The 23,917-nt window shown below is 37.0% G+C and overlaps 2 protein-coding genes and 1 pseudogene across 16 annotated transcripts in view; 1 reads left to right on the top strand and 2 right to left on the bottom strand.

The window, feature by feature from the left end:
• Positions 1-4,399: 4,399 nt before the first annotated feature.
• Positions 4,400-5,895, bottom strand: LOC102735810 (glyceraldehyde-3-phosphate dehydrogenase pseudogene; annotated as a pseudogene).
• A 2,521-nt stretch (positions 5,896-8,416) lies between these two features.
• The window catches only part of LOC145722272 (uncharacterized), a 22,339-nt gene continuing 6,838 nt past the window's right edge, over positions 8,417-23,917 (top strand). For 3 of the 12 annotated variants that reach the window (XR_014146407.1, XR_014146405.1, XM_081824508.1), the window contains exons 1-3: positions 15,729-19,714; positions 21,871-21,934; positions 23,209-23,304. Coding sequence is in view for 4 of the 12 variants with exons in the window: in XM_081824508.1 (XP_081680634.1) it covers positions 19,712-19,714; positions 21,871-21,934; positions 23,209-23,304 (163 nt within the window). In the remaining 8 variants the exon portion in view is untranslated. Of the gene's footprint in view, positions 8,979-15,728; positions 21,935-23,208; positions 23,305-23,917 lie in introns of those variants that run through there. The other 9 variants (XM_081824507.1, XM_081824506.1, XR_014146410.1 and 6 more) reach the window with 8 other exon arrangements.
• The window catches only part of RGS7 (regulator of G protein signaling 7), a 499,918-nt gene continuing 491,039 nt past the window's right edge, over positions 15,039-23,917 (bottom strand). For all 4 annotated transcript variants that reach the window (XM_081824504.1, XM_081824500.1, XM_081824502.1 and 1 more), the window contains one exon: positions 15,039-15,730. Coding sequence is in view for 1 of the 4 variants with exons in the window: in XM_081824502.1 (XP_081680628.1) it covers positions 15,680-15,730 (51 nt within the window). In the remaining 3 variants the exon portion in view is untranslated. The remainder of the gene's footprint in view (positions 15,731-23,917) is intronic.

Genomic DNA, 23,917 nt, shown 5'->3' with positions numbered 1-23,917 from the left:
CTGCTGTCTCCTTCATGCCTGTTGTCTGCAGAGGCTCTCCTTGCCTGCAGTGGGCAATGTTTGGACCTTGGCCAGAGTGTGGCAAGTTTTAACTAGGTGTGCTCTGGTCTGCTTGTTAAATGAGACCTGATACTACTTCTACTAGAAGTGAAGTTTTGCAGAACTCTCTGGTTGGGAGACATGGTGTGGGGAGGGGTTTCTGCTGGTCTTCAGAGGTGGCCCTCTGTGGTGGAACTGAGGCAGCTTTACTGAAAAGGGCAGCCCCATCAGAGTGTAGCAGTGTGGGGCTCGGTGTAAGCAAGTTAGGCAGTCAGTGTTGGTACAATACTGGTACCCACATGTGGTCCCATGTTTATGCTGAAGGGTGGGGGAGGGAAATGGCACTGGCCAACTACTTTGTTCCCAGAAGGGTCTCTCTCTGAATGCTAATTTCTGGGACATGCTCCAAGTAGAGCAAATATTCTCCTCACTGTGTGTCCCAGATGCTCTTGAGATCACTGCTTCTAGACTGTATGTCCCCAGGTTTTTTGTCTGCCTCTTTCCAAGAGCAGCCCAAATGCTTCCAGACTCTCCTGGAGCCCAGCCTGCTGACACTTAAACCTTCAGGCTTTAAGCCTCCCTGTTTGCAATAACTCACAAAATTCAGGCCCTCTCACTTTCAAGCCAGTGGCTATGGGGAAACATTCTGTTTGTGCATTCCCCTGTGTGATACCCTCTCTCTTGCCCTTCTCCACAACCATAACTTCCTCCCCTCCATAGCAGCCTGGATCCATCTTTCCCCTAAACCAAAGCTCTGCACTTCCTACCTTCTTCTATGTGGCTTCTTTTCCAGTTTTAGTTGTGGAGTTTGTTCTGTCAGTCTTCAGGTTGATTTCTGTGATATTTAGGATGATTTGACAATTATCTAGTTGTGTTCCTGGGGCAAGGTAAGCTTAGGATCCTCCTACTCCACAGCCATCTTCTGTGTTTGCTATTTAATACGATCTTTGTTTCCCTTCTCCGTTCTTATTTCCAATTTGTAGGTCTAGTTTTGTTTGTTTCCCTCTTATATGTATAAGAAGTTATGTTTTCATTTCTATATTTATATCCTACATTGTATAAATATAGTTAATAAAAATTTAAAGTGCATTTTCTAGTGATATAGAAAGCTAATCTATACTTCAATCATCTGCACAAATAAAAGTTGAAATATTTTTTCCTCCTACTCTCTCCCACGTTTCAACTTCTGTTTGCTTCCCAGCTTGTAACTAAACATATTCAGTTTTGTGTTTATTGTTTATAGAACACATGCACTTAGTGTACTATTTTTTTTCACTAATTTGTTTACTTATCATTCATTCTTCTATTCATATATATATTAGACTTTTTTTTTTTTTGTCTTTTGATAGAGTCCATTCTTTGCTGGTTCTCTCATATATCTGAGGCAAACAGTCTAAAATGTGACTTGTCTGAAGTTGTTGGTAATTGACAGCCTTGGATGACTCTTTAGTTGGATATAGATTTCTTTTTTTTCTTGTTTATTTTAAAATTTTAATTCCAGTATTGTTAACATACAGTGTTATGTTAGTTCCAGTTGTATAATATATTCAACAATTCCATACATTACTCAGTGATCATCATAAGTACACTCCTTAATCTCCATCACCTATATCACCCATTCGCACACCCACCTCCCTTACAGAAACAATCAGTTTGTTCTCTATAGCTGATTCTGTTTTTTTGTTTGTGTCTTTCTTCTTCATTCATTTGTTTTGTTCCTTAAATTCCACATATGAGTGAAATCTTATGGTATTTGCCTTTCTTTGACTGACTGATTTCACTTAGCATTATATTCATTAGATCCATCCATGTTGTTGTAAACAATAAGATTTCATTCTTTTTGATGGCTGAATAATATTCAATTGTGTATATATATAATACCTAATTGTGTATATATATATATGCATATATATATATGTATATATATATATACATACATATAATACATCTTCTATATCCATTCATCCATTGATGGGCACTTAGGCTGCTTCCACAATTTAGCTATTGTAAATACTGTAATAAACATAGGGGTGCATATATCTTTTCCAATTAGTGTTTTTGTATTCTTTGGGTAAATGGCAGTAGAAATATGGGATCATAGGGTAGTTATATTAGCTTTTGAGGAAACTCCATACTTTTCTCCACAGCAGCTGTATCAGTTTGCATTCCCACTAACAGTGCATAAGGGTTCCTTTTTCTCCACATCCTTGTCAATACCTGTTGTTTCTTGTGGTTTTTATTTTAGCTATTTAGACAGGTGTGAGGTGATATCTCATTGTGGTTTTGATTTGCATTTCCCTGATGATGAGTGATGTTGAACATCTTTTCATGTGTCTGTTGACCATCTGGATGTCTTCTTTGGAGAAAAGTCTTCATGTCTTTTGCCCATTTTTTAATTGTTTTTTTGTTTTGTTTTGTTTTGTTTTTTGGTGTTGAGTTTATAAGGTCTTTATATATTTTGGATACTAACCCTTTATCAGATATGTCATTTGCAAATATCTTTTCCCATTCTGTAAGTTGCTTTTTAGTTTTGCTGATTGCATCCTTTACTGTGCAGAAGCTTTTTATCTTGATGAAGTCCCAATAGTTTATGTTGCTTTTGTTTCCTTTCATTGAGAAGATGTATTTAAAAATGTTATTATGGTCAAAATCAGAGAGGTTACTGCCTGACCTCTCTTCTAGGATTTTTATGGTTTCATATCTCACATTTAGGTCTTTAATCCATTTTGAATTTATTTTTGTGTGTGGTATAAATAAGTGGTATAGTTTCATTCTTCTGCATGTAGGGGCCAGTTTTCCCAACACCGTTTGTTTAAGAGCCTTTCTTTTTCCCATTGTATATTCTTGCCTCTTTTGTGAAGGTTAATTGACCATATAATCATGGATTTATTTCTGGGCCCTCCCTCTCTTCTGTTTTATTGATCTATATGTCTATTCTTGTGCCAGTACCATACTGTTTTGATTATTACAGCTTTGCAATATAACTTCAAGTCCAGGATTATGATTCCTCCTGTTTTGTTCTTCTTTTTCAGGATTGCTTTGGCTATTTGGGGTCTTTGTGGTTCCATAAAAAAATTAGGATTATTTGTTCTAGTTCTGTGAAAAAATACTCTGGTATTCTGAGAGGGATTGCAGTAAATGTGTAGATTGCTTTGGGTAGCATAGAGATTTTAACAATATTTGTTCTTTGGATCCATGAGCATGGACTGTCTTTCCATTTCTTTCTGTCATGTTCAATTTCTTTCATCAGTGTTTTACAGTTTTCAGAGTACAGGTCGTTTACCTCTTTGGTTAGGTTTATTCTTAGGTATCTTCTTGTTTTTGGTGCATTTGTAAATGGGATTGTTTTCTTACTTTCTCTTCCTGCTACTTCGTTATTAGTGTATAGAAACGCAACAGATTTTATATATTGATTTTTCTATCCTGCAACCTTACTAAATTTATTTATCAATTCTTGCAGTTTTTTGGTGGAGTCTTTTGGGTTTTCTATAGAGTATCATGCCATGGGCATATACTGAAGATTTTACTTCTTCCTTACCAATTTGAATTCCCTTTATCTCTTTTTTGTTGTCTGATTTCTGTGGCTAGAAATTCTAGTGTTATGTTGAATAAAAGTGGTGAAAGTGAATTTCCTTCTCTTATTCCTGACCTTAGGGGAAAAGGTCTCAGGTTTTCCCCATTGAGGATGATGTTCACTGTGGGTTTTTCATATATGGCTTTTATTATGTTGAGATATCTTCCCTCTAAATTTACTTTGTTGAATGTTTGTATCATGAATGACTGTTGTATTTTGTCAAATGCTTTTTCTGCATCTATTGAAATAATCATATGATTTTATCCTTTCTATTGTTAATGTGATATATGACATTGATTGATTTGTTAATAATGAAATATCTTTGCATCCCAACAACAAATCCCACTTGATCATTGCAAATAATTTTTAAAAATATATTGTTAGATTTTGTTTGCTAATTTTTTGTTGAGTATTTTTACTTCTATGTTTGTCAGAGATAAGGGACTGTATTTCTTTCTTTGTGGTGTCTTTACTTGGTTTTGGTATCAAGGTAATGATGGGCTCAGAGAATGTATTTGAAAGCTTTTTGTTCCTTTTCTATTTTTTGGAATAGTTTGAGAAGAATAGGTATGAACTCTTCTTTAAGTGTTTGGTAGAATTCACCTGTGAAGTCATCTTGCCCTGGACTTTCATTTTTGGGAGTTTTTAAGTACTGATTCAATTTCATTGCTGGTAACCAGTCTGTTCAAGTTTTCTATTTTTTTTCTGCTTCAGTTTTGGGGGGTTATATGTTTCTAGAAATTTATCCATTTCTTCTAGGTTATCCAATTTGTTGGCATATCATTTTTCTTAATATTTTCTTATAATCTTTGTACTTCTGTCATGTTAGTTATTTTCTCTTTCATTTCTTTTTGGGGGGTACAATATACTTTATTGAGGCTACATGACAAGGTAGGGCCCCCCAAGCCCCTACTCTTCTTCAGAGTGTCTGGGATGGGAACTGTGGTCAGGAGATTCTGTGTGTTGGGAGATGAGTTGGTGTAAGAACTCCCCAAAAGCTGAGAGCCTCTCTCTCTTCCTCTTGCTCTTGCTGGGGCTGGTGGTCCAGGGGGCTCTTACTCCTTGGAGGCCATATGGACCATTAGGTCCACCACCAAGTTGCTGAAGCCAAATTCACTGTCATACCAGGAAATGAGCTTGACAAAGTTGTCATTGAAGGCAATGCCAGCCCCAGCATCAAAGGTGGAAGAGTAGGTGTCACCATTAAAGTCACAGGAGACAACCTGGTCCTCAGTGTAGCCCAGGATACCCTTGAAGGGGCCCTTTGATGCCTGCTTCACCACTTTCTTGATGTCATTGTATTTGGCAGCTTTCTCCAGATGGCAGGTCAGATCCACAACTGACACTTTGTGGGTAGAGACACTGAAGGCCATGCCAGTTAACTTTCCATTTAGCTCAGGGATGACCTTACCTACACCACCAAAAGAAGCAAGGATGGGATGATGTACTGGGCAGCCTGTTGGCCATCACACCACAGTTTCTGAGAGGGGCCATCCACTCTCTTCAGTGTAGCAGTGATGGCGTGGACTGGGGTCATGAGTACCTCCATGATGCCAAAGTTGTTATGGATGAACTTGGCTAGAGGGCTCAAGTAGTTGGTGATGTAGGAAACATTGCTAACAATCTTGAAGGAGTTGTCATACATCTCATGGTTCATGCCCATCACAAACATGGGGGCATCAGCAGAAGGGGTGATAATGATGATGACCCTCTTGGCCCCACCCTTCAAGTGAACCCCAGCCTTCTCCATGGTGGTCAAGACCCCAGTGGACTCCACAACATACTTAGCACCAGCATCAACCCATTTGATGTCAGCAAGATCTCACTCTTGGAAGATGCAGATGGGATTTCCATTGAAGACAAGTTTCCCATTCTCAGCCTTGTCTGTGTTGTGGAATTTGCCATGGGTGGAGTCATAATGGAATATGTAGACCATGTAGCTGAGGCATTGATGGCAACATTATCCACTCTGCCAGAGTTAAAAGCAGCCCTTATGGGCCCAATATGTCCAAATATGGCCAACTGGCGCTCAACATTGCCAAACCCATTTCCTTCGACTTCACCATTTTGTCTCAGGGACATGGCTGGCAATGCACCAGAAGATGTGGATGTCTGTCAAAAGTGGAGGAGCAGAGAGACTGTCCTCTTTTCATTTCTGATTTTATTTGAGGTTTTTTTTTTTTTTAAATATGAGTCTGCTTAAAGGTTTATCAATTTTATTGATCTTTTCGAAGAACCAGCTACTGGTTTCATTCATCTTCTTCTATTTTTTTTAAGTTTCTATTTTGTTTATTTCTGCTCCAATCTTTATTATTTCCTTCCTTCTGCTGGCTTTGCATTTTGTTCTTCTTTTTTAGTTCCCTTAGGTGTAAGGATAATTTGTTTACTTGAAATTTTTTCTTACTTCTTGAGGTAGGCTTGTATTGCTATATACTTCCCTCATAGAACAGCTTTGCTGCATCCCAAAGATTTTGGACTGTTGTCTTTTCATTTTCATTTGTCTCCATGTATTTTTTAAATTTCCTCTGAATTTTTGGCTGACCCATTCGTTGTTTAGTAGCATGTTATTTAACCTCCATGTATTTGTGGTCTTTCTAGATTTTTTTCTTGAGATTGATTCTTAATTTCATAGCATTGCATTTGGAAAAGATCCATGGTATGACTTTAAACTTCTTGAAATTGTTGAGGCTGGTTTCATGCCCTAATATGTGATCTATTCTGGAGACTGCTTTATGTGCACTTGAAAAGGATGTATATTTTGCTGTTTAGAATGGATTGTTCTGAATATATGTGTTAGATCCATCTGGTCCAATGTGTCATTCTAAGCCACTGTTACCTTGTTGATTTTATGTTTAGATGATCTGTCCATTGATGTAAGTGGGGTGTTAAAGTCCCCTACTATTATTGTATTATTATTGATTACATCATTTATGTTTGTTATTAGCTGCTCTATGTGTTTGGGTGCTTTCATGTTGGGTGCATACATATTTACAATTGTTAGATATTCTTGTTAGATTTATGATTATATGCTTTTAAGAAAAATCTCTTGTTACAGTCTTTGTTTTAAAGTCTATTTTGTCCAATATAAGTATTGGTACTCTGGCTTTCTTCTCACATCCATTTGCATAGTAAATATTTCTCCAATCCCTCACTTTCAATCTGCAAGTGTCTTTAGCTCTAAAATGGGTCCCGGGGTGCCTGGGTGGCTCTGTCATTAAGTGTCTACCTTCTGCTAAGGTCATGATCACAGAGTCCTGGGATTGAGCCCTACATTGGGCTCCCTGCTCTGCAGGAAGCCTGCTTCTCCCTCTCCCACTCCCCCTGCTTGTGTTCCCTCTCTCGCTGTCTCTCTGTCAAATAAATAAATAAGATCTTAAAAAAAAAATAAAATGAGTCTCTTGTATACATATAGATGTGTCTTGTTTTTTTATTCACTCAGTAACCCTATGTCTTTTGATTAGAGCATTTAGTCCTATTACTTTCAAAGTAATTATTAATAGATACATACTTATTGACATTTTGTTACTTTTTTTATCGTTGTCTTTGTAGTTCTTCTTTGTTCCTTTCTTCTCTTACTCTCTTCTGCCCTGGTTTGCTGGCTTTTTTTAGTAATACACTTGGATACTTTATTATTATTATTTTTGGCATATCTATTACTGGTTTTTGATTTTTGGTTACTATTAGGTTTGTATATAACATCTTATGCATATAGCAGTCTATATTAAGTTGATGGTCACTTAAGTTTGAACCCATTCTTTACTCCTCTCCCCTGAATTGTTTGGTATATTGTTATACTTTACATCATTTTATTTTGTGAATCCCTTGACTGATTTTTATAGATATACTTAATTTTACTGCTTTTGTACTTCTTACATTTCTTACTCCTGCTTATGGTCTTTCCTTTCCACTCAAAGAGTCCCCTTTAACATTTCTTGTAGGGCTGGTTATTGATAATGAATTCCTTTAACTTTTGTTTTCTCTGGGAAACTCTTTATTGCTCCTTCTATTCTGAATGATAACATTGCTGGATAGAGTATTCTTAGCTGCATTTTTTTTTTTTCTTTTAGCACTTTGAATATATCATGTCACTCCCTTCTGGCCTTCAAAGTTTCTGCTGGAAAATCAGTTTATAGCCTTATGGAGATTACCTTGTATGTAACTGTTTTCTTTTCTGATGCTGCTTTAAAATTCTCTCTTTATAACTACTTTTTGCCATTTTAATTACTATGGGTCTGGTGTGGACCCTCTTGGTTTGATTTTGTTGGCTCTCTTTGTCTCGTGGATATGGACTTCTGTTTTCTTTCCCAGATTTGGAAAGTTTTTAGCTATTATTTCTTCAAATAAATTTTCTGCTCCCCTTTTCTCTCTCTTCTTCTAGGGTCCTTATAATGTGAATGTTATTACACTTTGGGCTGTTGCTAAGTTCCCTAAGGCTATTTCATTTTTTGTTATATTTTTTCTTCTGTCCTTTTCAGCTTGATTGTTTTCCATTACTCTGTCTTCTAGGTCATCAGTCCAATTTTTCTGTTTCCCCTTGTCTTACTATTTATTCCATATAGTATATTTTTTACTTCATTTATTGAGTTCTTCATCTCTGATTGATTCTTTTTTTTAATGTTTTCTATCTCTTTGTTAAGGGTCTTACTGATGTCCTCTACTCTTTTCTCAAGTCCAGTAAGTATATTTATGATCATTACTTTAAATTCTCTATCAGGAATATTACTTATCTCCTTTTTGTGGTGGAGATTACTGTGATTTTGTCCTGTTCTTTCATTTGGGACATAGTCTTCTGTCTCCTCATTTTGCCTAACTCTCTGTTTCTGTGTGTTAGGAAATTCCATTACATCTGCTCTTGAAAGTAGTGGCCTTATAAGGAAGAGGTCCTATAGTGCAATATTCCTTGTTTACCAGAACCTGGCACTTCAGGAATGTCTCTTATGTGGTCGGCATGTGCCCTACTACTGTGGCTGAGCTGCTTTTGCCTTCAGTCCAGTCATCTGCAATGGCTCCTTTGCCTGTTGTGGGCAGGGTTTGGTCCCTGTGTTGTAGTGGACCAGTCTGGGGCCTCCTTGGGCCTGAGTCAGACCAGGTGTCTGCCAGAGATGCAGTGGCACTGAACTGCAGGGCAATCTCCCTGTGTTTTCCCCTGAGAAGCTTTCTTTGTTGGGTGGGCCCTGTAGTCAAATCATCTGTGTGTCCCCAGCCCAATGCTGCAGCTGGAGTTGGATTAGTGTATGTGGTTATCTACCCCTCTTCCTGGGGCATGAGTCACTTTGGAGTGGGTCTGATCCCTGTTGGGACTGCTTGCACATGGCCAGGCTTGTGGCACTGGTTTGAATGGTCTCTGGTCAAGTGCATTTTGAAGGTTGGTCTGAAGGAGGATGTGGGGGTGGGGTACCTGGTGTTAGCAAAGTTTGGGCAGGTCTGCTGTGGGAGGGGACCCGGAGCTGAGGCCTGGCTGGAGGGGGCATGTCCGAAGGCGAATGGGAGGGTGGGGCAGTAATGTTAACAAATTAGGTAGTGAGTACTGACACTTTGTTGTCTCCCAAAGGTGTTCATGTGTTTAAGCTGGGGGAAGGGGGGGGGGAAATGGCACCCACCAGCTCTTTTGTTCCTGGAGAAGTCTCCCAAAGGTCCATGCCCCTCTATCTAGCACAGGCTCTAAGATTAGTAAAGAAACTCTCTCCCACATGCCCCAGGCTTTTTTTTTTTTTTTTTTTCAAACCGCTGCTTCTATGCTGTATCTCCTTGGAGCTGTTTGTTGTGCTTTCTCTTTAAGCGCAGGGACTCAGTTTTCTTTCACTCTCCTGGCTCTCCCATTCTTGAGCCTGTTTATTTTTAAAGTTCAAGGGGTTAAGGCCTGGTGATTGTAAGAACTCATGAAATTATGCCCCTCTGGTTTTCAAAGCCAAATGTTATGGGGATCCTCCAGCCTGGAGTGGCTGGTGTGAGAATCTGCTTCTTTCCCTTCTCTGCTCCCATGGCATATCTCCTCCCCAGGAAAGTCTGCAGGTTCATTTAACTCCTCACCACATCTATGCCCTTCCTACCCTCTTTGATGTGGCTTCTTTTCTACATTTAGCTGTAGAGAATCTGTTCTGCTTGTGTTTGGATCATTTTCTTACTTATTTACAATGATGTGAGTGTTACCTTGTTGTATTCATGGAACAAGATGAGCGTAGGGTCCTCCTACTCCACCATCTTTCTCAGAAGTCAGGTTGAATATAGAATTTTAAAATCAGAGTTTCACTCTGCTGACTTCTGACATTCCACATTTCCAAAAATAAATATAATGTCAACCAGACTTATATTACTTTGCTTCCTGGCAACTTTTGCAATATTTTTTTCTATTCTCTTTCATTAATATTCTAAAGCTTCACTATGAAACTCTTGGTATGTATTTATAAAAATAATCCTGCCTCCTCTTTTCTCATGTTTACATACTTTATCATTTTAAACATTTAAAAAGACTTCTTGAGGCACTCTTCAGATTGATCTTGTCTATTTCCTTTGGTGTAAATTCTTCCGTTTGCTGTGTCATTCACAATGCTTATCCTTTTAAGCATTTTTATGAGTGTAGTTTGTAAGGTCACATTCCACACATTTCTCCTATATTTGCTTTCATGGAAAATAATAGTCTGTTTCAAAGCTTCAGGCCAGGGTACATTTTATGCTCAGGGAATATTCCTGCATGCATGATACATTTCCTGCCCTGCACATGCTGGTGACATGACACTACCCTTCATGTATGTGGGAAGATACTGGACACTAAGGTCATTGAAAACGGCTTAGTTCTCTAGCAACCTTGGGAATTGTGCAAAGTTTTCCCAGTCTCTGTTCATGGCAGAGTGTGGGTCTGTAGCTATGAATGTGTGAGAAGTCCTGGTCACTGTCCCTGTACTTTCTGCTTGGATCTATGCCTAGCTCTCCAGTGCCAAGTGACTTTGGCCTCTGACAATACCAAATATTCCCTTTGGTTATTTTCTTGTAGGAAATGGTTCCCTTTCTCACTTTCATTAGCAGCTGTTTGTTAATTTTGAAAATTTAAAAATCATTTCCACTTGGAGTGAGTAGAGGTTTTAGAATGTTTACCTTCATAAATATTAGATCTTAGCCTACAGGAAGCTGAGACTCTTTCCAGTCAATCTTGCGTTAGGGCCATTAAGGTGTACTATGAATAAGAGGCAGAAAGAGGGACTTTTGTGCCTGAACACTTGAAGAAGTTTGGGAAGACCAAAGGCAGGAAGAAATTAGGGAAAGGGGATGGAGACTGAGCACTGCAAGTTGCAGTAGGTACCATCATATAGTTGGTTCCATTATATGTCTGCATCCCCAAAAGTGCCAAGGCATATAACTAGAATAAGAACTGGTATGTGGAATGGATTTTTGTACCTTATTGCTGTGTCACCCTACAGAGTCAATTCAAATCCTGTGGCCTACGGGAAACTCTTCTAGATCCCCTTTCCATCTTGTGAACCAAGCTTTCTGTAGGCTGTGTATTACAATCTCACTTGACTGGGACTATCAAAGAATTCACCTGGCAAACATCGAAGCTTTATGTCATGGAATCAAGAGGTTGCAGAGTCTTTAACACCTCCCATGACAAATCATTCAGTTTGCTTATATTTAATACCCACTTCCCTGTTTGGTCCATGAGACCTCTGGAAATTTGGTGTATAGGGAAGGAGTTCCTCTCCTTATGTTTTGGGGCCAGACAAAGGTCATCCTGCATTGAGAAAGAGTGATTATTTTACCCCTGCTACCTTATCACTACCATCTGCCCTCCCCTCCACCTCTAGCTCACATTGTCTTTGTTCCTAGAAGTTTCCATCATATATTCAGGTGAGGCCACAGCTGCTCTCTAACAAGGCCTATTCCTATTTTCCAGAAATGCAGTTTCCAGAATTCACTTGTTCAGGATGCAGTCTCCTTGACTTAGCCAAGTTTCACTTTTTGGTCACCCTTTTGGTACCAATGCTTTATTGAACTCCATCATCACACTTGACTACTCTCCAGGTCTTTGCCCTGGTCTCTGGTATCCTGATTTACCACTTGGCTTTGGCCTTCTGAACTTCAAACCAAATGATTCCACTCAAGCTAAGAGTGGTGTTTGAACATGTCTTAGTTTTTTTTAGAAAAATGACCTTTTGGAGGAAAAGAAAGGGAAGATATTAAGGTAAATATTATTTTTTGACTTCTAATTATGTACCTAATTCTGCACTTGGTAATTTAGATGCATTGTCTTAATCCTTCCAACAAGTACTGGAATTAGATGTTATTAACCTTTAAAAAGATAACAAACACACTCCAATTTATTTAATTTCCAAACAAGTTGAAGTGATTGAGGCCTCATAAATTAATAAGGACATCAAGATTTATTAATCAGATTATTAATCAAGGAGTACTCATGTCTACCCAGCAACTAATGACCTTTGTAAAGATGAAGTTGCAAATGCATTACACTTCAGCTGTATAGAAACTTCTCCAGGTATTCAAGAGCATATACAACAGTTTCTGTCTTAAACTGATTTTTAGGGGCACCTGTGTGGCTCAGGTCATGGTCCCAGGGTCCTGGGATCGAGCCCCACATCGGGCTCCCTGCTTGGCGGGAAGCCTGCTTCTCCCACTCCCCCTGCTTGTGTTTCTACTCTCGCTATCTCTCTCTCTGTCAAATAAATAAATAAATAATCTTTTTAAAAAAATAAAGAATAAACTGATTTTTAAATGATAATGTCTTATGTTTGGTATATCATTTGGCATCCTTTTTTTAAATTTTATTTTATTATGTTATGTTAGTCACCGTACAATACATCATTAGTTTTTGATGTAGTGATCCACAATTCATGGTTTTCGTATAACACCCAGTGCTCCATGCAGTACGTGCCCTCCTTAATACCCATCACATTTGGCATCTTTTTAAAGGTTAATTTGGAGTACAAAATTCTGAATAAAAAGATATAAAAACATGGTTGTACACAACAAAATATATGGGATAATTTTGGGTGATACACGACTTAGATCTCTCTCCATCCTTTACATTCATCAAATTCTTCACTATCTCTGTCTTCTTAAGATGGCTTAGAAGATGGAGGGGAACCTTTGGTTACCTCCTGTTGATGTTTTAGAGGGTGTTAGAATATGCAAAGAGACAGTCATGGGCAAAGTAAAGTCAATGGCTATTTCAATGTGCTCTTTCAAGTATGTAATTAAGAACACACAAATCCTATGTGTGGAGACAATCAGTGCATGTACCAGGACTAAATTTATGCTAGGAGCCAAGACTTGCTTTCCACATAGAACGAAATTATTCATAAACCTTCATACATCTATAAAGAGAAGTGAGCACTCAGCCAGGAGAATGAGGGGGACGCATGTGCAAGTCCTGAGTAGCAACATCTACTCACACACTTGTCATGATGAAAAGGGAGCCTTTTTTCCTTCATTTATTTTCCTGGTACCTGACAGGGGCAGAGTTGCTGACCATATTTCTGTTACTCTTATTCAAGGAGGAAAACCATTGTAAATCCACAGAAAACATTGTTGTAAACACTGCAGAGAGAAGAATCGGTTCAATGCAATTTAGAGGATGAATTAAAAAGTTTTGCAATTGAGTGTGGAAACTCTGGGCCACTTCTTCAGTGGGTAAATTTTTAAGTTGTGTGAAGGTAGAAAAAGACTTCTTAAAAACCATTTTATTCATTAGAAACTTGAGAGCTTTTTCTTCTGTGCCTTATAGATCAATTTGTCCCAGAGTGGGGTAGGAGAGAGTTGCCATATGTTTATTTGAGTGAACTAACTGCAAGAACTCCAACATTTTTCTATATGCTTCTAAAATACACTGTTTTGTATCCTGAGCCTTGTCTAAACTATGTTAAATGAGCCTATTTAAAAGTTTTATGTCCTGAACTCAAACTGACTCGCATGTTTACTAGGAGCTCCTGACTTGGGGATACTTGCCTGGATATTTCTCTTTTCTGTCCTCTTGCCATTCTTACATCTTTTATTTCTGTATAGATTTGGAATTTAAAATTTTCAGTAAGGATGGGCACCTAAGGAATGACAATTTGTAAGAGATAGCCTCCGAAATAACCAATCTTATTTGTGCAAGGTTCATCGTCTATTCATCATATTCTTCTAATTGGTTATTGCTTTCTTTCAAATCATGTTTCTGTTACATAGTGTTTCAATCTAGCTTCAGTGCCATCTGTCCAACGCTGTCCTGAATTAAGTGTTTCCAAGGGAGAACATCTATATGTTTAGATTTATGTGCATGCACTTTATGTATTCCTTTTAAAAAGTCATGGGGCATATAATTAAATCTTTTTTAAATCTTAAAGTAATTACAGTGTTCTGATTATTGTCCATATATAATTTCTCCTATCAACTCTCTCCCATTTTGTGACAGTTCTGTACACTAGCTCACAGACTCACAACTAATTTCTCCCTGATGTTGGTATTTGTTTTTTCAGAATTTAAGTTTACCAACAGTAATTAATAATTAATTAATTACAATAACTACTTTTCTAAATATCCAGAGTCTGATAAGCCTATGTGGACGCAAAAGTAAACAAATTAAGCCCTCTCCCCACTGTGTGACCTTTTGTGTAACTGACCCAACTCTTAAAGGGAGTCAAGTTTTTTATCTGGGATCCATGGATGAGTTTCAGAGGATATTCTGTGAATGCCCTAAAATTCACTGCAAATGCTTCCTATGTGATAGTATATATGGATTTTCATTTAGATTTTACCAAAAGAAGTTGTGTGATATAGTGGGTTCTGGAGTAAGACTACCTGAATTTGCGTACCAACTCACTATATGGCTGTGTGGTTTTGAACAGGTTACTTAACCTCCCTCTGCTTTAATAGTCTCAAAATTGCAGAAATAATCTTATAGTGCTCCTGTGAGGGTTAAATGTGAGGATCTTATGGGCATGTAAAGGCCATACTACTGTGGCAGGCACTTACTAAAGATTACTAATTACCGTTGTGTTCTCGAAAGAATTAGTAACCACCAAAGTGTTAAAAAGTCGCTGATTTAAGGCATTTTTAGAATGATACTTTAAAGAAAAATACCAGTTCCTGAGTGCGGAAGTCACACTCAAACCTAATTCTCATAGAAATATCCATTAGCAATACACAGAGATGCATATTCATAATGAGGCTGAAAGGCCTGTGAAATAGCTCTAAAAATGTGGAAGGCCAATTTGTGTTGCTCTTGAGTGGAAGAAAAAACATCCCCTGGTCCTGGATTAGGCCCCAGATGAAACACTTTCTGTCAGTTCCTGACTACTGTGCCATCTAAGCTTGCCTTGAAGCCCTAAATAAACATGCAGGGTGATATCTTAAAAGTGCAAGTCTACATTTGTGGATGCTTTCTCAGCATTTTCTTTGTCAGCACGCAGAAGTCAAAAGTTACAAAAACAACGAGATTCTGCATCTTTTAATGAAAGTTAAAACAACAATATAAACATACACAAATTTACAGAGAAGGGATCAACTTTAATACATTTGGAGTAAAAGGTGTTTCTTATTTAAATATGGTATAAAAATAAATGCAAGAAACATTAACCGAGAATGTACAGACAACAAAGACATGAGCTTTTTTCTGACTGTGAACACATTGGTGAAATGAAACTTTCTGTGCTAATTTATTGTTTAATAAATGTGAAGCCATATGTATACTTATTGATATATGTTTTTTTTTTACAATTCTTCCAGTTTTTGACTGAGTGAATTTTCAGTGAACTGTGTGTCTAGCAAAAGCTTCAAGAGAAAGAGAAAGAGGAAAAAAAAAAAGGTTTACTTCACTTGAACTTGTTAAAAAGGAAAAGACACAGATCCAGCTTAGTACAAGGAGAAAGTAAGCAGACAACATTTTGAAATGGAGGCATTGAGATGGTAGAGTCACTTGAAATGGCAGTGCCTTAATGTACACAAAGAGAGAACAATTCAGGTCCTTTGCTCATGCAACATCTTGGTCTAATGTCCTCTGCTCCAGGTAACAACAAAGAGCTACAAAGTATATGCAAAGACTCCAGTCTGCTTCCATGCTACAAGATGATCCTTTTAGTAAGACTGAACGAGGCTTGTTAACCTCTTTGACGTGAGAGATTTCCCCTGAGAAAAAATATAAAACACAGGAAAAAAAACAGTATGATCACTGAAAACCTGCTATGAGCAGCATTTATTTATTGCAGCTGATTTTTGTGCACGGGTCAAAACAAAACCCTTTAGGTACATCTTAGTTCAAACCTCCTCCCTCCACCAACACATCAAACAAAATGACTTGCCCCTCTTCCACCGTCCCACCCCTCTACCCACTTCCTCCCCACTGCAAACAGACTGATGGGTTCACAGCACAGATCAGCAAATAATAAAACATGTCCATAAACGTTTCATCAAGGCGTCGCAATGATGCAACACCTAGATTTGCAACTGGTTATAAACATGTTAAAAGAAACCTTAGTAAATTGCCCTGAAAGGTAGCAATGTGAATGCATTCTTGTTCAATTGCTGGAATTAGTGTCATGTTTATAAATATCTGGATATGCAGAGGATATGATTTAATTAAACAAAATTCATTTTTAAAGGTGTAATTGGTAGAAACTCAAGATTGAGTCTGTCCCCTGTCCTATATGGTAATGGAGAAAAAGATGCCAATTATACATCTACAGATAAAAGTCTATTTGCTCCCTACTTCAAACCAGACATCTCCCTATCCTTTTCCACCTGATTTCCTCCAACCCCAACCCCATAAAAATCCCATATATTCTGATTCCATATATTGTGTTAATACCTAGAGTACATATTCACTTTTTTGAAATCTTGAAATCCAACACTGTCCCTATTAATACTAGTACTCTAGAGAGATAAAAAATGTTTGAAATTTCTGATCAGAGTTGCAGATTGTCAATTGGTGGTTTCTTTTTCATCTCTCATTTTATATGTTCTAGCAATAAAAATAAGGTGGTCCACTTATTTGAATGGAATTTGTCTTTTTTGGAGTATAAAATAATAAGGTAAGGTCAAAAGATTTTTTGAGAACTATAATAATTTAGTAATAAATTAGTCATAACAGTAGTCTTGATTTACTACCTACCTAATATGGATCAGAGTTTGATAAAAGGCAGTGTGGTGTTGGGAGAGAAATTATCACTCATGGCCATATTTTTGGAAAAGAGCAATATGTTTAAGAAATGATCAATAATTTCAAAATCAAGCTTTCTTTACACACTTCACAGTAACTGAAAAGAGCCCTGTGGCTGACATGGACAGCAGCAATGGAAAATCAGGCATCATTTTCTTTTAATTAGGGAAAAGGGTTCAAAACTTAGCATCTAGCAACTAATAGTAGAAGATGCCTTCCCACTGGCTATGCTTTAGTCACTTTATGGAAGGAATAAAAAGAAAAGAAAAAGCCGTTTGTTAACAAGACACCCTACTTTACATTATATATTGGCCTTATAAACAAGGTATGTTTTGCTCCTTCTTGCCACCCTTTCTGTGCTTGTTTTCTCATCTATAAAATGGGGATAATCACAGTACCTACTTAAAAGCTTTTTCTGAAGAAGAATGAAACTAAATTGCTTAAAACTATTCTTGGAACATTCCATGTACTAAGTTTATGTTGGCTATTATCTCATTATGTTATTACCATTATTGTTTTTATTGTTAAATGCTTTCTCATTAGGACACTGACACCCAAAGTCTATTCTGACTCTAAAAGGGCATAAAGTTGCTAATGAACTGGAATCTAAAATTATATTGCTTTTCCATCCCAAATCTGGGCAATAGATTGATCCAATAGTGTTGGAATCTAAAAGTTACCTTTCTATACTTGAAGACCACACTATTGCCTACATTTACTATTGTATTCATTTCTTGTGCTATTAATATAAGTGTGTACATGAATTTATATATATTTATTCTGAGGCTGAATAATGTATTTTTAAAAAGGGCTTACTGTTTCTAATGCCATATGTGGGATGGAGAAAATGCCATATTGGTTGAGGCGTAAGAGTGAATGCTTATATGGCAGAGGAGGGGAAGATGCTAATGTAAAATTATTACTGATAAAACTGCAGATTAGTGTGATTTGTTAAAAACTACTGGGAAGAAGAATGAAATAGTCACGTTGAAATAGAAAGTCATTTGAAACTCATATAATCATTTTTTATTTGGACTGTGAAAATTACTGTCATCTTTGTAAATCTAATAAAGATTAACATGGCTCTCTTTCTACAGATTTGTGAAACTTCCTTGAAGCTATTAGTACTTGGCCTGGTATAGGTTTCATTAAAAAAGGGATGAGGTACAAGGTTAGCTTGACAGGCTGTTGTCTTAGGAGATAATTAAAAAATACTCATTCACAGAAATCCATAGAAAAGCACAGGCTTACAGTCAACTGGGGGATTTGTGATAATAGGAGAACAGATGAACAGAGATGGGAAACAGTCACATGATGAAACATTTTGTGTGATATGGTCTTACCAAATATGTAATAAGGATATCTGTTATGTGCATTGAGAAAACTAAAAGGCAAATTTGGGTACAACTAACAGAAAAAAAAAAAAAAGGTTTACATGCCCCAGTCTGGGATCAAAGTAAATAGCCTGGGTGCCCAGTGAGTCATGTGAATTTGAAACTCTAGATCATTGGGATCTATCTGCAAAGACTGTGAAAATTCTGCCTTTTTCACATACTGGGGAAAAACAGACTGGCACTATCCTAGTGCACAAGGAAATATGGTTGCTCACTCTACTGGAAAATCTTAAATTAAAAAGAATATTGATCTTTTCTTGTAGGATGTATTTACACATCTGCTGTTTTATAAAACTCCTTTTTAGTGCAGTTCCTCAGAGGCTGTATTGAATCAGCCCCGCCAATTAACTTTTCATAACTGTTCCAGGTTGAAGAATCTGAGAAATTTTTACAGTTAAGTTCTAAAATCGTAATTCTGGAAACTTGTTTACAACTGAATTCCATATGAATAATGTTTATTTTTAACCAAATCCCTATATATGTGTTATGTCATTTATACCCTTTCTTGTCAGATTCTAAAGAAAAAGGATTATACTGGAAACAGCAATCCATAGAGAAAGACAAAGACAGGAACTCAGAACAAAACCAAACAAAAATTCAATATCCTATGAGATTTTGTAATAGATAGTTAATGAGCAAAAAGCTAAAAAAAGAAGCACATAATCAGTTTCAGGACAAAAATACAGCTCAGATTTTGCTGGCATCTAAGTGAATATAGAACACTTACCTAATCTACAATATAGTTATCACATAAAATCATATACACAAGGAGAGTTTTCTGGTCCCTCACAGTAAAACTTCACCTCTTAAATGCTCCATAGAAATTTTGTTATAGTTAGGAAAATATCCGCCTCCTCCCCCCCCAAAAAAGTCAGAACAAGCAAGCTATGTGTTTGTTCTTAGCTCCTCTAAGGTAACTACCAATAGTTATAAATTTTACATGATTTTTAAAATCTTTCTTGCTCTTAAAGTAGTAACAGAAAGTTGACAATATGGAGCTGTGAGTCGGTAGAAATGGACAGGAAAGCCAGGCTCGTAGCTCCAATCTGAGAGCCTGGGGCACTAGGAAGATGGAGGCCACTCTCCATTCTCTTTTCCTACAGACACTAATCCATAAAGGGAGTGGAGAGAAGCCACAGTTGCTTGGGTGACTAAGCCACTTGTTTTATTACTGTTGTAAAAACACGCAGCAGTCTTTCTTGACCTATAGGACAACAAACAGACTGAGAAGAAATGAAGGGATAGGATGTTTAGAAGATAGCCATGAAAGAGTTTAAAGAGAAAAGTAGGGGGATTTTCAGCATCTTTTGGATTAAAAAAATAGGTAACTTCTTAACTCTTGCATTCTCCTACAATTCCAATTTGTATGTTTCCTGTCGTTACCTCCTTGTGTCTATTATGCATTTCTGTAGACTCAGAAGTATATTCTAGAATGTCTTGTAGGCTCCAGAGGCCATAGTGAAGGACTGAGAATAAGAAAGTGCAAGTCTTGCCAACTGAGTGTCTGTTGGTGTACGTGACCCAGTTGTCTGACCAGAGACCCAACCCCACTGCTACATGGTAAGGAGCTGACTGCTTGATGATAATGTGATACAGCTGGACTAGAGACAGGGCATGCAACTAGAGACATAGAACTTAAGGATACTATCTGTTCTTTTACTCTCATGTTGAAAAATGCCCTGTTTCACTTACAAATACCATTGCATTTTCCTGGATTCCAAAATCCTTTATAATCTAGATTTCCTGGCCTTTCAAACTGCCTTTCATCACCCCACAAAATGGTTCTTTGGCTGGCCTTTGCACCTGATATTCTATCAGTTTGGGTCACCTACCCATGGTGGTAGATACCTGTTCAGATTCTCCCCACTTTTCAAAGATGACCTTCTTATCTAAGTTCTTGCTAGAGCCTTCTAACTGCCCCCTAAACTCCTCTGGTGAGTCCCTCTCTGGACTGTCCTGCCCATAGAATCAGAACTAGCACATTTACAAGCCATCTGACTCATCAAGTCAACTGGCTTGGTGAAACAATCAACAGCTGTTAAACAACATTAACATTACAGAATCCCCCAATACATACTTGATTCTTTGCATGAGTTAAGTTCCTTGGCTGAAATTTTAAAAATAAGCTTCTAGAAACTAAGGTAATGAGACTCAAATGTCTTGGGTTAACTTTGGACTTAAGGGAGGAGAGACATAGTGGAGTGAGATATGGGGGACCCTGGTCACACCCTAAATAGTGACTAACTGACAGAATCTGGGCCTGTTTAACTCTTATTTTGGAAAGCTCTTCCCTGCTTGGAATGAAACCAATTCTCCTGGGTAAACTTGCAGATGAATTTACTGAACATGTGAATAATTTTAACAAAACTATGTAGAGTATCAGTTCCTAGAAAGTTATAGATAAGCTCAAATCGTTGAGAAGAAGAAAGGAAGGAAGGAGGGAAAGAAGGAAGAAAAAAAGGATTCTATAGCTAGTTTGGGAGCAGGTGTATATAATGTGGAGGACTGAAAAAATTCTATTATGTACTAAAAAGAGAGGGTTTATGAACACATTTACATTTAAGTATCTATTACTAGCTTCCTGTTTGGATTGAGAAAGAACGATTAAAGCCAAATAGTTTCATTTCCTCCGTTTAAAATATTTTCCTAAAATAAAAGTAGCATATATCCATTAGAAAAATTGAGGAAAACATAGAAAAATATAAGGAATAAATAAACATTACTTGAATACACTTATTTACATACTAATATATCATTCTTTTTAAAAAAATGTTTTAATTTTATTTTTTTACAAAACTGAAATTATACTGTGCATAGTGTTGGCTTATTATGAGTAACACACATATTAAAGTGATTATATTTTGATCAATTATTCATGTTATATGTTTTTTCTAAAATAATGTTTTGTTCAAATTCATTACATTAGTGGGTAAGGAGATCAATTTAGATAGATGCTACCAACATTATGAAAAAAATTAAATATTATAGAATAGCTTGGAATATATCAAAGTGCACCACACATAATAAGGGAATGTACTGTTTCTGAAATGTTATTTTGTCACACACACAAGCAGTTTATATAGTAATACAATAAATACATACACACACAAACACATGAACACATATGCATTACTATGTCAAATGTGGTTGGCAATAAAAAAAAAGATGAAAGCCACTCCTCTAAAATCTAATTTTTAATAGCTGCATAATATTCCACCAGGTAGATCTACCTTAATGTATTTAAGAAATTGTAATAATGTACAATTGTTGTACATTAAGGTTGTGTTTTATATTTGGCAGTTACATGATACAATGAATCGTCTTACATGCATGTAGGTTTTCTCAGGATTAAATTATTAGCAGTTGAATTACTGACTGAAAGTGCAAGAAGAATTTTGAAACTTTTGACACATTCTGCAAAGTTTTGTTCAAAAATAGTGTTTAGCAATTCATATTCCTATTAACAGTGTATGAAGTCACTGATTTACTTACCCCTTTTCTCACACTAGATATTATATTAAAACTAACCTATTTGGAGGAAAAAGTTATTTTGTTGCTTTTTAAATTATACTTGGCTATTAATGAAGATAGATTTTCTGTTTGTTCTCTCATGTATTTATTGACTATTTGCATCTTTTTAAAACTGTTCAAATGCTTTGTTCATTTTTCTAATGGCATATTGTTCTTCTAATTATTCCCCATGTAAACTATGTCAGATCTTCGTCATGTACATGCTCACAGGTTTACCAGACCTGAGGACAGGAGGTTGCTGTAACGAAGGTTTGTGGAGTGAGACGTGTAGTGGTCTTTCATGGTACTTCTGTGGCCGAGACAGAGAAGGGTGAAGTTCATAACTAAACAAACAACTATCTTCAAGATGTGCTAGTTATTGGAGTAGTAGAAATCTGTTTTCTCTGTTTTTTTTTTTTTAAGATTTTATTTATTTATTTGAGAGAGAGAGAGAGAGATAGTGAGAGACAGCACAAGCAGGAGGGAGAGGGAGAAGCAGGCTCCCCACTGAGCAGGGAGCCTGATGTGGGGCTCAATCCCAGGACCCTGGGATCATGACCTGAGCCAAAGGCAGCCGCTTAACCTACTGAGCCACCCAGGTGCCCCTTCCTCTCTGTTATTTATGGCATTTTAATCAGTTATTTTCACCATTAAACTGATGTAGTTCTGATAAAATGTATGTATGATGCAAATTTGGTAACCTTGGTTAAAAGGCTGGTAATGAAGAAATACTCTAAAAACTTATGTAAAGCTATAACTCACAAGATAGAGTTTAATGAAAAGAAGGATAAAGAACCAAACTTAGATTAAAATAAATAAACAATAAACCAAAATTCTAGCAGCAAAAGACAAGATTGAGGAGATCTCATCTGAACTCATGAGAAAAAAATGTTTTTTTAAAGTTTAATCCCCAAATAACTACATTTTATTTAAAAAAATTAATTTTTTAAATTCCAGAATAATTAACATGCAGTGTTATATTAATCTCAGGTGTACAATAGAATGATTCAACAATTCTATACATTACTCAGGGCTCATCATGATTAAGTGTACTCTTAATCCCCATCACCTATTTTACCCATCCCCCCACCCACTTCCCCTCTGGGAACCACCAGTTTATTGTCTATATTTAAGAGTCTGTTTTTTTAGTTTGTCTCTTTCTTTCTTTCTTTCTTTTTTAATAAGGAGAGCATTTATGTGTCTAGGTTCTATTAGGCAAGGAAATAAACCATGAAAATGATGTAGTTCCTTCCTTCAAGGGGTTTATAGTTTCATTTTTAATTTTTTTCATTTTTTAAATTTAAATTCAATTAACATATAGTGTATTATTAGTTTCAGAGGGAGAGTACATCAGTCTTATATAACACCCAGTGCTCATTACATCACGTGCCCTCCTTCATGTCCATCACCCAGTTACCCCATCAACTGACTACGTTTTGACATGGCTGCTGTGAGCTGGGGTGGGGAAACTGAGGCAATTTTCAGGCTGGTTTGTAAAAGTTACATGACATGTTCTTTCTTCCTCTTTCCTTTCCTATTGGAAGACAATATTCCGAATCTCTGCTGGTTGGGTTACATCTCGAGTATTGTGTTCAGTTATGTTTTGGAGGACTGTCGACAGATTGGAGCAAATGTAGGAGGTAAGCAACTAAGATGATGAAAGAACAGGAGATTATTAAGTTAGAAAACATTAGAAATACACTTTCCTGAAGCAAGCCTCTCTCAGATTTAATTTGACAGCAATTTTTAAGGCATCTTCACTTTATTGAGTCTTATTAGGTGTTCCACTTAGTTTTCATAGAAATGTCTTTTTTCTTTTCATACTCAAATTTCAGGCCCTAATATATTTAAATAATTTTTGTAATTACAATAATTCAGTTATGATAAACTGAACATGGGAACAAACACAATTGGCTCTTAACCCTATAATTCAACTGGTGGTTGCAAAACGATGTGGGCACAACTGGAGAGATGCCTCTCAGCTGTGACATTCGGTGTGCCCTTGGCATCTATCAGTGGAGAGAGGAGAGCATCGGTTGGTCTAGGGCAGTGGTTTTCAGAGTGTGGTCTCAAAGCCAGTAGGAACAGTACCACTTAAGAATTAGTTAAAAATGGGGGGGCGGAGCAAGATGGCGGAGGAGTAGGAGACCTGGATTTCGTCTCCTCTCAGGAATTCAGCTGGATAGGGATCAAACCATTCTGAACACCTACAAACTCAACAGGAGATCGAAGAAAGGAATAGCAACAACTCTC

Source organism: Leptonychotes weddellii, chromosome 6 (assembly GCF_054177405.1).
Source record: "Leptonychotes weddellii isolate Sample4059 chromosome 6, ASM5417740v2, whole genome shotgun sequence".
Lineage (NCBI taxonomy): Eukaryota > Metazoa > Chordata > Mammalia > Carnivora > Phocidae > Leptonychotes > Leptonychotes weddellii.
Note: the sequence above shows the minus strand (reverse complement) of the source record. Positions and strands in the feature narration are given on the sequence as shown.